The sequence below is a fragment of the Orcinus orca genome, chromosome 5, assembly GCF_937001465.1.
Source record: "Orcinus orca chromosome 5, mOrcOrc1.1, whole genome shotgun sequence".
NCBI classification, from domain to species: Eukaryota; Metazoa; Chordata; class Mammalia; order Artiodactyla; family Delphinidae; genus Orcinus; species Orcinus orca.
The window spans coordinates 68,229,705-68,246,089 of NC_064563.1; the positions used below are offsets into that span (position 1 = coordinate 68,229,705).

At 42.7% G+C, this 16,385-nt stretch overlaps 1 protein-coding gene and 1 long non-coding RNA gene across 7 annotated transcripts in view; one reads left to right on the forward strand and one right to left on the reverse strand.

Moving 5' to 3' along the window:
• Positions 1–16,385, reverse strand: part of DGKG (diacylglycerol kinase gamma) — a 210,180-nt gene that overhangs the window by 164,233 nt on the left and 29,562 nt on the right. For all 6 annotated transcript variants that reach the window (XR_004476058.2, XM_033403218.2, XM_049710225.1 and 3 more), the window contains exon 2: positions 10,998–11,310. Coding sequence is in view for 5 of the 6 variants with exons in the window: in XM_033403218.2 (XP_033259109.1) it covers positions 10,998–11,064 (67 nt within the window). In the remaining variant the exon portion in view is untranslated. The remainder of the gene's footprint in view (positions 1–10,997; positions 11,311–16,385) is intronic.
• Positions 1–16,385, forward strand: part of LOC125964498 (uncharacterized) — a 168,563-nt gene that overhangs the window by 22,903 nt on the left and 129,275 nt on the right. The gene's annotated exons all lie outside the window — the stretch shown is intronic.

Consider the following 16,385-nt stretch of genomic DNA (forward strand, 5'->3'; position numbering starts at 1 on the left):
AATAAGTGGGCACTGCTCCATCCTGTTTGTCTGATGCTAGTTAAGAACAATGAGGGGCTTCTTCAGAGCATTCCCTGATCTTACTTCAGGCACCACGTGTGGGCCCAAGAGCACACAGCCTCGGTGGAGACCACCCTGTCCAAGTCTGTGCTGTAACACCACCTCCAGACTCACAGGAGATGGAGTTCCATTTCTAAGCGTGCAAAGCAGAGACATGACCACAGTTTTTTGCAGCAACTCCTATTTTGAATACCTGCTAGGTGCTAAGCTCCGTCCTAGTCACTTTATGTATTTTATTTAAACCTCCACAGCTAACCCCTAATATAATAGTTACCCCTAATTTAGAGAAGGAGAAACTGAAGCTTATGGAAATTAAGTGATTCTTTCAACGGCAAAGAACTAGTGAGTGGGTCACTCTTACTTTTAACATATCTAATTAGAGTCATTGGATACACGAATACTAGTAAATCAGAAGATAAGGCCCTCCTTCTATGACAATGGCTGTCAAATCTGACTGCATGTTAATATCACCTGAGGACCCCTAAACACATTGAAACCTAGGCCTCACCCCAGACCAATTAAGTCAGCATCTCTTGGGGAACTCAGGAATCAGTATATTTTAAAACTTTCTGGGGGTTCAAACTGTATAGTCAAGGTTGAGAACTGCTGTTCTATAATGTGATTTTATTATTAGAAATAATAATAAATTAGGATACTGCTGACCTTGTTGGATAATCATTGCAAAAGGGAAAAAAAGGTTATAACTGTGCTAAATCTAAAATTGCTGTCCTTGGCTAACATTCCCCACAGTTTAAGTGGACAGCACTAAAGGACTCCCCCCAACAGGTCAACTTATTCAGCTGCTTGGCAACGCAGGGACACATTTTGCATTAACCCACCATGATGGGACCATCAGCACACAGTTTTACCCTAAATTAGAGGTTTAGAAGGCTCTTTTCTGTGATCAAGGTTGCTAGTGATAACAACTGCCTTAAGAAGTTTTGGTCTAAAGTTTCTTGATGCCAAGAATTCTGGGACCTTAGCCAATCACTTCTTCCTAGTGTTTGAGCAAATCCAAAGCCTTTTGAAGGAGAAAAGTTGGCCCTACTCACAGGCATCTTATATATATATATATATATATATATATATATATATATATATATATATATATATATCTTTATTGGTGCATAATTGCTTTACAATATTGTTAGTTTCTGCTGTACAACAAAGTGAATCAGCTATATGTATACATATATCCCCATATCCCCTCCCTCTTGAGACTCCCTCCCTCCCACCCTTCTTATCCCACCCCTCTAAGTGGTCACAAAGCATTGAGTTGATCTCCCTCACAGGCATCTTTGCTTCCACGTTTGTGTGGGACAGGGATGTCCTCGGAACAAACAGACACATCAGGAGCTTCAGTGTTTACAGCAGAATGTCAGCTGTGCTGCCTGACCCAGGACCCAAAGTTTATGGACTGCCTTCTAGTTAGGAGCCCTGAGTATTTGGCACTAGTCAGACCATTAAACTTGGAAATAACTAAAAATCAACAGTTTAAAAAGTGAATCTGAAAACCCATAGATGAGAGTGAAATTCTAAGGTGCATGATAACTTTCTATACCTCCAAGTTCCCTAATATCATCTCAAACTTCCCTAAGACTGAGTAATATTCCATTGTATATATGTGCCACATTTTCTTTATCCATTCATCCGATGATGGACACTTAGGTTGCTTCCATGTCCTGGCTATTGTAAATAGAGCTGCAATGAACATTTTGGTACATGACTCTATTTGAATTATGGTTTTCTCAGGGTATATGCCCAGTAGTGGGATTGCTGGGTCGTATGGTAGTTCTGTTTGTAGTTTTTAAGGAACCTCCATACTGTTCTCCATAGTGGCTGTACCAATTCACATTCCCACCAGCAATGCAAAAGTGTTCCCTTTTCTCCACACCCTCTCCAGCATTTATTGTTTCTAGATTTTTTGATGATGGCCATTCTGACTGGTGTGAGATGATATCTCATTGTAGTTTTGATTTGCATTTCTCTAATGATTAATGATGTTGAGCATTCTTTCATGTGTTTGTTGGCAATCTGTATATCTTCTTTGGAGAAATGTCTATTTAGGTCTTCTGCCCATGCCATAAAAAGAAACGAAATTGAGTTATGTGTAGTGAGGTGGATGGACGTAGAGTCTGTCATACAGAGTGAAGTAAGTCAGAAAGAGAAAGACAAATACCGTATGCTAACACATGTATATGGAATCTAAGAAAAAAAAAATGTCATGAAGAACCTTGGGGTAAGACGGGAATAAAGACACAGACTTACTAGAGAATGGACTTGAGGATATGGGGAGGGGGAAGGGTAAGCTGTGACAAAGTGAGAGCGTGGCATGGACATATATACACTACCAAACATAAAATAGATAGCTAGTGGGAAGCAGCCACGTAGCACAGGGAGATCAGCTTGGTGCTTTGTGACCACCTAGAGGGGTGGGATAGGGAGGATGGGAGGGAGGGAGATGCAAGAGGGAAGAGATATGGGAACATATGTATATGTATTACTGATTCACCTTGTTATAAAGCAGAAACTAACACACCATTGTAAAGCAATTGTACTCCAATAATGATGTAAAAAAAAAAAAACTTCCCTAAGATTATCTCAAACTGTAACATGCATGTGGATTGCTTGGGGATAAGGTTTAAACGCAGATTCTAACTCAGTAAGTCTGGATCATGACCTGAGATTCCGCATTTCAAGGAAGAGCTTAGGTGACACCAATTATGTAGGTCCATGGACCTCACTTTTCATGAGCAGATCTTAAGCAACGTTCCTGTGTAACTGTGGCTGACTAGTAAGGATTGCCTGTCACGACACAGAAAAAGAACATGATGCTGAGCCTAGAGGAACATATTCCACGGATTGGGAAGATCATAAATGACTCTCAACCCAGGGAGGGAAAGACACAGAGAGAGGGAGAAGGGAAAGTTGGCACATGAAGGGAAAAAACCCCTAGACTTTCCTTTTTCCAGTGAAGGCTGGGATGTATGAATAAGTTTTCTAAGTACTCAGGGAGTCAAGAACACAGTGAGATGCACAAAAGCAAGAATGAGGTTTTCCAAGGGTCCTAGAAAGATGGAGGATGATGTCAGAACGGAGCTGCCAGGCCTGCAGCACTGCTTCAGAAGGCCCACCTTTGCAGCCAGGAGGAGTCGGGCCCTGGGGTGGAATGTGGGAAGCAGGTATAAGAAGTCCAGCATTATAAGCACCAAAACAGTCTCTCAGTTAGCTTTCTTTTCCTGTTCCCTGCTTATCCTCAGCATGTAGTCCATTGTCTGTCATAAAACTGCTGTTCAATAAAAATTTACGGAATAAATGAGGCCTAGAACAGGGATTGGGCTTGTCATGCTTGTCCCATATGTCCTATATTCCCAGGGGCATAGGGAGAAAAGGTAGACCAATGGTTCTCAATATTGGCTGCCTGCTGGAATCACCTGGGGAGCTTTAAACACTCCTGATGCCTGGGTCTCACGCCTACAGATGATGATTAAATGGTCCAGGGGTGGGGGAGTATGAGGGCAGGACACTGCAATTGTTCAAAGTCTCCAGGTATCTCCAGTGTGTAGCCAAGGCTGAGGACCACTGGGGCCCGCCAAGCTAACTTCTCGGGGAAACCCGTGGAAGTGACGGCTCTGCCACAGCTTTACAAATAGAATAAGAGAAAAATACTTTACGATGAAGCAGAGGGAATTTTGGCTGATAAAGAAAACCTTCTTTGGTATACTAAGTTTTTCTGATTCATTATAGATGACCTGAATGGCTGGTGTGGCTTATTTGTATAAGTAAAATTTGCATCGCCAGCAAGATTTCCTACTTTTTCTCCAAATAATTTGGCCTCATCAGTCATAGGTGGAGGAATGGAGGAATAGTTACCTTCTTGCACCTAAAAATGTGGTCCCTGGACCAGCAGTGTCAGCATCACCTGGGAGCTTGTCAGAAACACAGAATCTCAGAACAAGCACAGACCTACTGATTCAGAATCTGCATTTTAACAGAATCCAGGAGATTCATGTGCACGTTCAAATTTGAGAGCCATCATTTCCAAAGAAGTCTCTCCCTATCCGTAGATTCTGTGGCTGCTTGTGCGCGGAGTCCCAGTCGTCACTAATGAAAAGAAGGCCAGTCGCACCAAAAGAGATGTGGGTGAGAAACAGCTGTGATTATCCCTTTCACGATGGAACCAACTAGACATGACCCTTTACGGGCCCAGGAATCCATGAGCATGTGATTAAATCTCACTCTACTGGCCAATATAAATAGCAAAGTTTCAACAAAGCTTACTTACAGCCTTACATTGTTCTACAAATCAGCCCTAAACATTTTCTCTGACCAGTTTGAATTTCGAGCTATAAATTATCTCCATCTTAAAGTCAAAAACTTTGCCTTGATCTGATTCTACTGAAATATATTTCTGAATAGCAGAATTTGCTGATTCATTCTCTTTAAAATGTATTTAAAATTTTTGTCCAGATACGAAAAGTCAGCAAGGGAAAAAAGCATCAGGGCTGCCCCGCACTGAGGACCCTGCTTACCTGCTGGAATTCAACACCTGGGAACCAGCATGGGGGTTAAATGAGACCTTCCTGCCCAGGAACCCTGCCTTGGGCCCTCTTTCTTCTTATCTACACCTTTCCCACTACCTCAAGGGGAGAATGATTGTTGGTGGTAACTAAGATGAAAAGATTATGGAAGGAAGAAGATGGGACTCTGGGCCAAACAAACTTTAGAATCCTCTGTGAAGAACTAAATAGAGAACAGAAGCATAAAGGGGGAGGGGGTCCAATCTCAGAGCCTTAGAAGGGCACTGAAGCAAACCCCAGTTTTTTCTCTATTTCTTTGTATGTTGCTATTATTTTTAAAATTACCTAAAACTTAGAAATAAGAAAAAAAGTGGGCAGCACGTCTTTTCAATGTCATATGGAATAAAGGCTACCCAAGGACTATCTAGGTGCATGTACTTAGTTCTACTCACTGTTTACTATTGATTAAATGTATTAAATGTACCAGATTTAGTGAAGTTACATGTTAACTTACAGATTTTTTTGCAGCAGATATGCATAGAACTGTCTGGTGGAACAGATAACCCAAAAGATTAGGGTTTGTTGTCCTGTAAGACAGTAACCAGTTTTATATCTAACCAAGCAATCTTATCCTTACATTTGTTTACAAAATTGCCTAACTAGGAATTTATGGACTTGATCTGTATCCATCCAGGGTCTGTCCATACCTTGCTTCTCAAATTTAACGTCTTACTGGCTCCTCCACTAATTAATGAGTTAAATAAAATCTTTGGCACACGTTTATTAAAAATTTTTTTGTTCTATTATAATTTAATTAACATATATATTTTTTTCTTTACCAATGTATGGTTGAAGGTTGAGCTCCAATGAGTACTTTCTGTTTAATTTATTGAAACTGAATTGAAGCAAACTGAATTTACCTGGAGTTGAAAACATTGGTTCTAATTCTTATTCTGCCACTGACTTTCTGTGTGACCTTGGGCAAGTCACTGAGCTCCTCTGAATTTAGTGTTCTCATCTGTAAAATGGATAGTAGTTGCACTTGATCATGGCTAAGATCTCTCCTAGCTTTAAAAAGTCTACAAAATCAAGCAACAACTAGCTGATGTAGGAAATGTTTAGTTTCACTTCTTAGAGAATTAAAAGTAAACATGGATGTTTTATTGGGGTTTTTTCCCCCCTTTTTCCCTTTATGAATAAGATGATAGTTTCTGTCCTTGATAAATCATGGAAAAAACTGGAAAAATCCCCTCCCCGCAAATAACAGGATTAGGACAATAAGCCAGTCATCTCTCTGAAGCTGTTAGGGGACGGTCAGTAGGAGGCATCCCCACATGCTCACACCCTGTGAGGTTGAAAAGAAACCTGTTTAAACATAGAAACTAAGTATTGATAGGGCTAATGAAGGTCATTTAATCAACCAGACATCTGATGTCTAACCTCCCCTCTAGTGTCTCAGCCAACTCTGCCCAGACAGTTCTAAGGAAAGGAAACTCAGTCACTTTGGTGTCCATTCTGTTCCATCTTGGACAGGTTTGACCATTAGGAATCATTACTAATACTAATACCATTAGTATTCCTTACTTTAAAGTCTTTCTTCTGATGCTTTCCTCCCATTAGTCCTAGGGCTACTTCTTGAAGCCATTAGAAATTAACTTTACACCTTCTCCCCCAAAGAGCACTGTAGCTATTTTAATACAGCTAGCTCTCTCTCACCCTTCCCTGAGTCTTCCCCTTTGCAGAAAATATGCATAGTATTTTCATCCATCTTTTCATATCCAGGCTGTGAGGCCCCTCACCATGCTGCTGGAACTTCTCAAACAAGTTCTGGTTTGTCCATATCCACTGGAAACTGTGGTGCCCAGAAATAAATTCAGTTCTCTAGAAAGGTCTGATCAGGGTAGGATAGAAGGTGGATATCAGTTTGCCTTACTAGAAACTATGAGTCTATTAATACATCCTAAGATCACAATTGATGATTTGGTTAAATAAAATAATGTACATGTACTCCAAAGAAATCTCTGTAACCACTAAAAACCATGCTTCTGAAAAGTACTGGATGATTTGGGAACACCTCGTGACATATTGCGTGCTAGCTAGTCTCCAGAGATGGCTGCTGCCAACCTTCCTCCCTGCTGTGTGAGTCACTGTCCCATGAGATGTGGAGTCCATTCCTCCACCCCATCAAATCTGGGCCAGGCCTGTGACTGCTTTGACCAATGGAATGTGGAGAGAGTTATGTTCTAGCACCTCTAAGAGCAGGTGTTAAAAAGGCCTGCTGCTGCTTTTATGCTCTTGGAGCCCTGAGCCATGTGTACAAAGTCCAGGTTGCCCTACTGGCAAGAAAGGCCACACAGAGAGACCCTGGGAGATGAGAAAGCACTTGGAGGAACAGGCTGCAGAGAGGAGCGCCGAGGTACCAGCGAGTGAGTGAATAGGCCATGCTGGGTCATGTGAGGCATCCCACCTGCAGCCCCAAACACTGTGGAGCAGGAACTAGTCATCCTGCTGGGCCCTGTCCAGGGTGCCCGAGCCACAGAACCATGGGAACAAAACCAAAATGGTTGTTTTTTTTTTTGTGGTACGCGGGCCTCTCACTGTTGTGGCCTCTCCCGTTGCGGAGCACAGGCTCTGGACGCGCAGGCTCAGCGGCCATGGCTCACAGGCCCAGCCGCTCCGCGGTATGTGGGATCTTCCCGGACCGGGGCACGAACCCATGTCCCCTGCATCGGCAGGTGGACTCTCAACCACTGCACCACCAGGGAAGCCCCCAAAATGGTTGTTTCAACCTATCAAGTTTTGAAGTTGTTTGGACATAGCAATAGATAACTGAAACATATTGTTAGGGTGAAGAAAACAGCACGCAAAATAGCCTAGCATGTTTGTTTTTTAAATATATATATATGTATATATGTGTAGGTGTATGTGTAGTTTGATATTTATATTTATACACAAACATACTAGTTGTGGTTTTCACTGGAAGATAGGATCATGAGTGTCTTTAATTTCATCTTTTCGCTTTTCAAAAACTTTACACTTGTTTTTATTTTGTAACAGAAAATTCTTAAATTATCACATTATCCTTTTGACAAGCCCTTTACAGTCTTAATTCACATTAAGTTTACTGTTGATTATATATATATAATAAATATATATTTTATCTCTGAGAGTATTTGAACATGGCTTCTCCCCAGAGAAGTGGCAGGGTTTATGACATTTAAACAGGACATACAAAAAGCCTCTTGTCCTGAAATTCTTGGCCTCTCCCACCCGTAACTGCACTGGAGAAAGTTCTCAATTCTCAGGCTGTACACTTCAGTTATTTCGCTACTGTAAAGCTACTGTTTTTGTGGTTATGGAAGAGTGGTTGCTATGGCAGTGCGATCTGACTGAATGCCAGAATGCGTCTAAAGCTGGTAGAAGTGCCTTTTTCAGGGTTTCCTCTGAGGATTAATCATTTTCCAAGAATTGTATCTTCTTTTCCTCTCCTGTTAGAAATGGTGCCGGAGCACCTCATCCAGTCCTGGGACACGGACAAAATGAGGATGGGTCCGAGAAGGACAAAGCTTACGGTTGGAAAAAAAGACCACAGAGGAGCCATTTCCTACCAAATACTCGGGTTTCTTTCCACCCCTCCCTCCTTGACTGCTTTGCCACATTTGGACCCCTCTGTCCTCACTTTCCACAGACTCTCAGGCGTTGAAGTACCTTTGCTGGCTTCCTTTCGTTCCACAAGTTGTGAGGAACTTCCACAGCAATTTCCCACACGTTAGCATTTGTTCATTGCCACATTCCCCACCTTAGCTCTGTGCCTCAGTTCAAACGAGATTCCATTCAAAGGACCTGCCTGCCCTCCCTGCCCTGGCGGCTTCCTCATCCAGGCCACCTTGCACGTAGCCACCAGGTTCATGGCTCTACATCTTGCCACCTCAGTCCCAATGCCATGCCTTGACATGCGGGGCCCAAGGCCTGTGGCTACCCATATCCCTCCCATGTCCTCCTCTCCACCATCCTGCCACTTCTCTCCATCTAGCTCAGAAGCTCTCCTTACCACCCCCTAGACACCTTCGCCCTTTGTGCCCCTTTACCTTTGCTTCCACAGTTACTACCCCTACCCCCACCATCTACTACTCATATTTTAAACTTCTTTTCTCCACAGAGTTCATCCAGCTAAATCCTCTGTTATGAGTTAAGTTGTATCCCCTGCAAATTGATACGTTGAAGTCCTAATTCCCCGGCGCCGCAGAGTGTGACCTTATTTGGAAACAGGGTCATTTCAGAGGTAATTAATTATTGGTAAGATGAGGTCTTACTGGAGTAGGGTGGGTCCAATCCAAAATGACTGTGTCCAGACATTAAGAACAGACTTCTGGTTGCCAAGGAGAAGGGGGGTTGGGGGAGGGATGGACTGGGAGTTTGGGGTTAGTAGATACAAACTGTTATATATAGAATGATAAATAACAAGGTCCTACTGTATAGCACAGGGAACTACATTCAACATCCTGGGATAAACCATAATGGAAAAGAATGCAAAAAAGAATGAATATATGTGTATAACTGAGTCATTTTTCTGTACAGCAGAAATTAACACAACATTGTAAATTAACTATACTTCAATAAAAAAATAAATTTAAAAAGTAAGGACAAAAAAAGAAAAAAGAAGACTGTGTCCATGTATTGATAAAAACGGAAATTTGGACACTGAGACACGTGTACAGGGAGAGTACCGTGTGGAAGATACAGAAGACAGTCATCTGTAAGCCAAGGAGAAAGGCCTGGCACAGATCCTTCCCTCACAGCCCTCAGAAAGAACCAACCTTACCAATACCTTGATTTTGGACTTCTGGCTTCCAGAACTGTGAGAGACTTTCTGTTGTTCTAAGCCACTCACATCAGTTTCCCCCAGCTCTAAATTCCCTTCTCATTTGTGCACTCCGTGTAGCCATCTCTGCCAGAGGTGTTTCCCCGCTGTCTTAAGCCTGTTCTCTGCTTGTATCACAAGTGCATATCTGACTCCCTAACAAGATTCAGATTCCTCAGGTGAAGGCTTATCTCTCTGCTTCTTTTTCATCCCTGACAGGGCCTGGTACTTTGCTGACCTAGGGAGTAGGCTGAATTAGATGGAGTTTACCTTGGAGGATGATTCCTTGCTCCCTGTCATACACTGCACAGTTTCCCTAAACCTACTGCGGTCAGACAAGAGGCCACGGGCTCCAGGTCACCAAGGAGAGACGGACCAGTAGCCCTACAGGGGGAGCACGTGTAGTCATGGGGTGTTAGGCCTGGAGGGATCACGGGGAGAGATCATCTAGTGCAACCCTTTCAGAGGACACAGAGGCTGGGCGTGCGGCCGTGGGGATGGGGGACTAAAGGGTGGGGTGGGTATTAGGGCTGTCACATCACAGAGAGCAAGAGCCAGAGCTGGCATGAGCCCGGCCCCCAGCTCCCAGGCCAGTGGAGGGGCTGCCTGCCCTGTGGGAGGGGGCAGGCTGCCTACAGGGCATTCGGAGGACCACCTGGGCACGCTCTGTAGGGCAGGTCAAATGCGCTACAGGCCTAGTGACTTACAAAAGCACCAGCACGATCAACGTGAAGGGAGAGGATTAGAACAATGAGATGGGGTTGGCAGTGCAGCTGAGGGCTCTGCCAGACAAAGGGCTCTGCAAAAATCGGTGCCATTGCACAGCCATGACGGGCACTGTGTGTGTGCAGAGTGCAGCGGTCAGCCCGGGCAGACTCCTGTCACCAGTCAGGATTAGGAGTGGCCTGCGGGGGGCATGGCCGCGGGCCTTGCCACCGCTGTGGCTTGATGCACTGAAACTGTTCCTGGGTGCAACTAGTGAAACCAAGAGCTCTATGCAAAAGCCCAGGTTTTCCCACAGCAAAGTCGAGAAAGAGACACCCATCAGAATTCTGTATCTTGCTGAAAGAAGGCATTGGGTCCAAACACAAGAGTATATTAAAGCAAATGACTGAGTAACATTGTAACCAAGCAGCCGGCAGCCCTTCCAAAGTTCTGCTATAAAGAGGTTTTGATGACCTGGGAAAATTCTTACAATATTACACTAGGTGAAAAATGCAGACTGAAAAGAAAAAAGGTATATTCAGGAGCTCAACCACGTACAGCAATACGCACAGGATGCATCCAAAATGTTCATAGAGTTTAGCTGTGATTTTTAACCTACTTTTTACTTTCCTTCCCTGTATATTCCAAATTTCTAGGGTGAGCACGTATCCTTTATAGGGTATAAAGATAATTGTGTTTTATGTTTAAAGACACAAATTCTATTTTTATAAGGAGGTATAAGCTGATCTCATTCTCTGTGCTTTGCAATGATTATACTACTCTGCTCTCCAATAATGCTCTCCCCAACCAAGAGGAAATCCCACCCCACATGCGTCAATCCATTTACTCACATTCTGCATATTTCTGGAGTTGGCCAAATTCTTCTGGAGTGAGGGAGACCCACCGTTCTTCACTCATCTTTCCTGGGTGTGCACGTTTGAGGCTAGGGAGAGAGTTTTGCTCACCAGGCTGTAGCCAAGGCCCAGCCTAGGGCCTGGCTCATTGCAAGTACACAATGGACAAGTCCTTCAGGAGATTTCTCGAGGACCCAAGTGTCTATGGCAGCAGCGGGCACTGTTTAGTAGCTGAGAGAAGACCTCTGCTATTCCTAAGGCAACATCCTTCTATCTGTAGTCACGGTAAATTCAGAAATCCTTGCTTTTCCTGGGCAGGAGTAGAAAAGACATTGGGAATGAGAATGTTAGAATACATAAGTCATCTTTTCTTGTAAAGGAAAAAAAAAAACCCCAATGTTCTTTGCTGAAAGCTCTATAGGAGGCAATGGTTCTCAAGGTTGGGGAGAACCACCTGAGGGAATTCGGAAGAGGACATACAGACCAGAGCAGCACAAGTCCAGACAGCTGTCTGGCTGGAGTGGGGGTTAGGTGATCTATACGAAGAGGTAGCCATACTCCCAAACTCTGGAAAACTTAAAATGCGTCTAGTGAGAGGTGGTAGTAGGGCCACCTAAGGGCATCCTCTAGTCATGAAAATGCCTCAGGCTGTAGGTGTCCGTCTCATGAGTAAGTACAGGACAGTAGCTCATGTGGTGTGATTTGAAAGGTAAGCCAGTCTCTCCTCCACTGATTTCTAAATTCCACTATTAGAGCTGCTTACCTTCCTTTTATGAGTCATTGAGTCACTCTGGAAATTCAAATACCACTCCCCTCAAGGCTGGCTAACATCCTAGTGACTGAAGCAGTTTTCTTTCCTCTTAGAACCATAAAAACATGATTAAAGGGAAGGCCTGCTGGCTCCATTGTGGAGAGCCTGAGGGAGGGAGGGGGTGGATTCAGACAAAAACTTAGCATCTTTTCCTTTGAGCCCCTCCTAGCATGGTGGCTGTATCAGTCCTACCATCAGTCATTAAATCAGTTTAATGAGTTGTGAAATTAATGGGGTGTGCTATTCTAAAAACACATAATACAATAGCATAGAATGCAACGGAATGAGATGGAATTGAAAATAAGAGTGCATCTCCTTTCAGTTATACATACATGTATACACCTATCATAATATAAAGTGTATTTCTTATTCTAGGTTGAGCTTAAAAAAATGTTGAAAAGTCATCAACCTCATAGGACAAGGAATAAAGACCAATGTTACCAAAAAACAAGCCCAGTTTTAATAAAAGAGAATCCATCGTAGAGAGTCAGACTTGAAGGCAAGTCTGGGAGTCTGGAGCATATGAGGAATGGTGGAGGGGTGGCAGGTCTGGACAGTTCGCTGCAGTGGCAAATAGACTTGGTTGGTGTGGACCTGGAGGGCTGAACTAGAGCTGAGAGAAAATGCTGGAGGGAGATCTTCTGTAAGGAGATCCTCTGTAAGGAAGACCTTCCATCAGTCAGCACTCTCCAACGGTAGGAGGAAATGCATGGCAAGGGAGTGAGATGCCTGCATCTTTGGGAACATCCAAATTCTAGTTTCTCTCCTTGAAAGGTCTAATTCTCGGGGCTTCCCTGGCAGTCCAGTAGTTAAGACTTGGTGCTTCCACTGCAGGGGGTGAGGGTTCAATCTCTGGTCGGAGAAATAGGATCCCACATGCCACAGGAAAAAAAAAAAAAAGAAAAAAATGTCATTCTCTTCTTAATCCACTGGCCAACTGGATTCTGCTTCTTAGCACCTGCTCTTGCCAAGGTTTCCAGTGTGAAACTTAATAAAGGAAAACCTAACACGGAGGCAGGAGGCCAAAAGGGGAAGCTCTCACACAGTAATACTGATGTCAATTGCAGGAAGAACTGTCAATTATAGACCCCAACAGAAGACTCATCAACAGGAAAGAATCATCAATTACAGGCCCCAACGGGAAAAGGTGTACATTGCATGCCTAGAAGAAATCTACTACCCTAGCAATTCAACCAATGAGTAACTGTCATCACCCTGAGCTCTCACTTTTGTCCAATGGACTTTTATTCAAAACATCCCCTCCCAACTTCCTCCTTTTTTTTCTATAAAATAACATTCCTCTTTGTTTTTTGGACTTGCCTATGGCATTTGCTATAGCTTGCTTGTTCTGAATTGCAATTCCTCTGCTATTCCCAAATAAACCCATTTTTGCTGTAAAATAACTGGCTGTTTTATTTTTAAGGTCAAAACCAGTAACCCAGTTGTCAAATCCAACAGGCACCTTTCAGGCCTTCTTTGCTTTATTTGCTCTCTATGCAGCCTTGGCCTTTGCAGAAAACAACCCCCCCCTCCCAAACTCTTTTATCTTTGTAAGTGTTCCTCCTCAGTCTCATTCCACTTTTTCTTTTGCCATTGTTAAATACTGGGTGTTTCCACAATCCTATCCTCAGCCCTCTCCTCAACATTGCACCCTTTCCCTCAGGGATCTCATCCACTTCCACAGCTTCAATGACTCCCAGGCATGCTGCTCCAACCCTGCACTCTCCCTTCAATCCAGATCTGCAGATCCAACTGTCTACTGTGACTCCCTACTCTGTCCCAAACTACCCTGAATCAGCACCTTTCCATGCCCCCAACCTGCCCTTCCTCTGTATTCTGGTCATGCCCAAGAAGAGCCAATACTCAGGCCAGAGGCCTGAGGCTGAACCTAAGCTCCTCACCCTTTCTCTCCTGCCAAACCCAGGCACCAGTCTGGGAGTGTGACTGTCCATTGTGTGTTCCCTTCTCTCCACGATGTCAGGTGGCTTGTTAACTCAGACCCTCATCTGCCTGGTCTCTGACAACAGCCTCCTGCTGGTCTGCCTGCCTTCGGTTTTGTGTTCTTCCCCTTGGTCTGCTCTAAATTGCCAACCAAATCACATCTTTCCCAGTAATAAAATTCTTCAGTGGTTTCTATTGCCTATACAATAAAAGGGAATCTTTTCATGATACACAAAGCTCTTTATGATCTGGCCTTTGATTATCAATTCAGTCCCAAAGCAGGACCCTTAGGAACATTTTCCACCATACAAGGGAATTCAGCGTTGCAACTGGTATTAACACTGCTGCCAGACACATTTTATACTGTGCTCTATGCTTTACATATATTATCTAATTTAGTCCTCATAACAACCATGTAAATTAAGCATTGCCTTTCCTATTTTTAGACAGGAAATATGAGGCAAGATGCTTAGTAAATATGGTGAGGATAAAGAAGGAACCCCCCAATGCTTTTGTTTAAAAAATGCCTCTCTGATCTTATCATTCTGCACATTTCAGAAGCTCAGAACTCTAAGAGGACCCAGAGACACACAACGTGATAGAACACCACAGAACTTGAAGTCAGAAGGCAGGGGATTTGAGTCCTGACTCTGCCTCTTATAACTATTTGACTTTAAACAATTTTTTTCATTTCTTGAATCTTGGTTTCCTCATCTTAAAGATGGGAATAACTAATAAAAAAATCTGAGTTAGTATTAGGATTGAGTGAGTTAATATATGCAAAAAACAAACAAAAAACCCCCCAAACCCCACCTAGCATAATGCCTATCACACAATGGACACTCAATAAATAATTATTGTTATCATCCTATTGCAAATACAACCACTTAGCAATATGACAATCAGCTGACAGCATTTGGGTGCTTTGTGCTGTAACATAGATTTATGAACTTGATTTCATCCTGCTTCAGGTTGCTGTAATTTTGTAATTACTCATCAAACTTTTATCCACTAGTTTTAGCACCCACTGATGATTCTTTCCTGGATTAATTATTACTATGATAGTGAATTTCTAATTCCATCCTCCCTTCTATATTAGTTGGGATTCTACTGTGAGGGAGAGTTTTCCCTTCTTTCTTTATACTATACTATACCTTATACTATAAATACTATATATACTATAAATATATAAAATGTTTATATAAGTATACATAATACATAAGTATAAATGTGTATTACTTTTACATATAATATATATTTACTTATATTCATGGACTCTTACTTTATTCAATGGCTTATAATCCATTACCATCGTTATTTGTTTTGATTTTCAAATTGTCCCAGATTTGGCCACAGCAAGCTCATTCAAGGTGATTCCTTGTTCTTTAGACATATTCCTATCATTCTCTGATCACATCTTTATTTTCTGGTACTACAAAATATTTCAGGATCATCTTTTTCTTCCTCAGTTCTGTCCTGAAATCAGTCATTTTCCCAAAGATCCCTGATTCTTTCTAGTGGGGAATGGTTTTTGAAACCAAGGTTTGGGTACTAGGTATGCTCATTGCTACTGGGGTGTCACTACTTCTAGGCCCTGTCAGGGACAGAGCTAGGAAATATATTCACATGTACACACATATCTCATCTCTGGCTATTTATCTATCTTCCCGTCTGTCTGTCCATCCATCCATCCATCCATGCATTCATGTTAAAAACCCCAAGTTCATTCTCATACACTCTGTCGTTCCATATTGTTAAACTCCCTTCTCCAACAAACTCTGTTTCCATTATCTACAATGTGCTTATTTTCTCAACCCTAAAATATACAGAAAGTAGTTTCAGAAGTGCTAGCCACATCTCTGTGAAAAATAGAGTTCAAGATTTATTTATAGTTCCTCTGTCTTCATCCAACTGCATATCCTCAAAGGACTATTTTCAAAAGTTACTTAGGTTAGTTCTTTCCCACTCCCATTCATTCCTGTTTGTATTTCACTGTAGGGTTTTCCTCCATTCCCACTGATTCTTTTTTAGTATGGTTTCAAAAGTCAGAACTATATAAAAAGGTTTCTTCAGAGAAGCCTTGCTTTCCCCCGTTCCCTTTACTCTGTTCCCATCCCCCTCATCATCTTTTCCCCACCCCATACTTATGTTTTCTAGTTTATTCTTCCCGCTTATTTTCACATCATTGAGCAGATATATGGATATTTTCTTATTTCCCCTTCTTTACCTACAAAAGGTAGCACACTGTAGATTGTCTTTTGCACGTTGTTTTTTTCACTTAACAAAATGTCCCGTGAATCATTCCATATCTTCATAGATATCCTCCTCATTTAGAACCAAATTTGACTGCAGCATTTACCTGCTTAAAACCTTTCAGAGGCCTCCATTGGCTTCCAGGATTAAAGGCAGATTCTTTGGCCAGTTGCAGAAGATCCTTCATCTGTGGCACAGCTCACCTCCCCGTCCTTACTCGAATGACCTCCGGCTCCACATGCCCCACGTTACAGCCAAGTCAACCTACTGTGTACTCCTAGCACCTAGCAAAGTATTTGGCACATGGTAGGACCTCATAAATGTTAGTTAAGGGACTGACAAACACACCATGCCTTTAATCTATCTGGAATTCCCTTCGC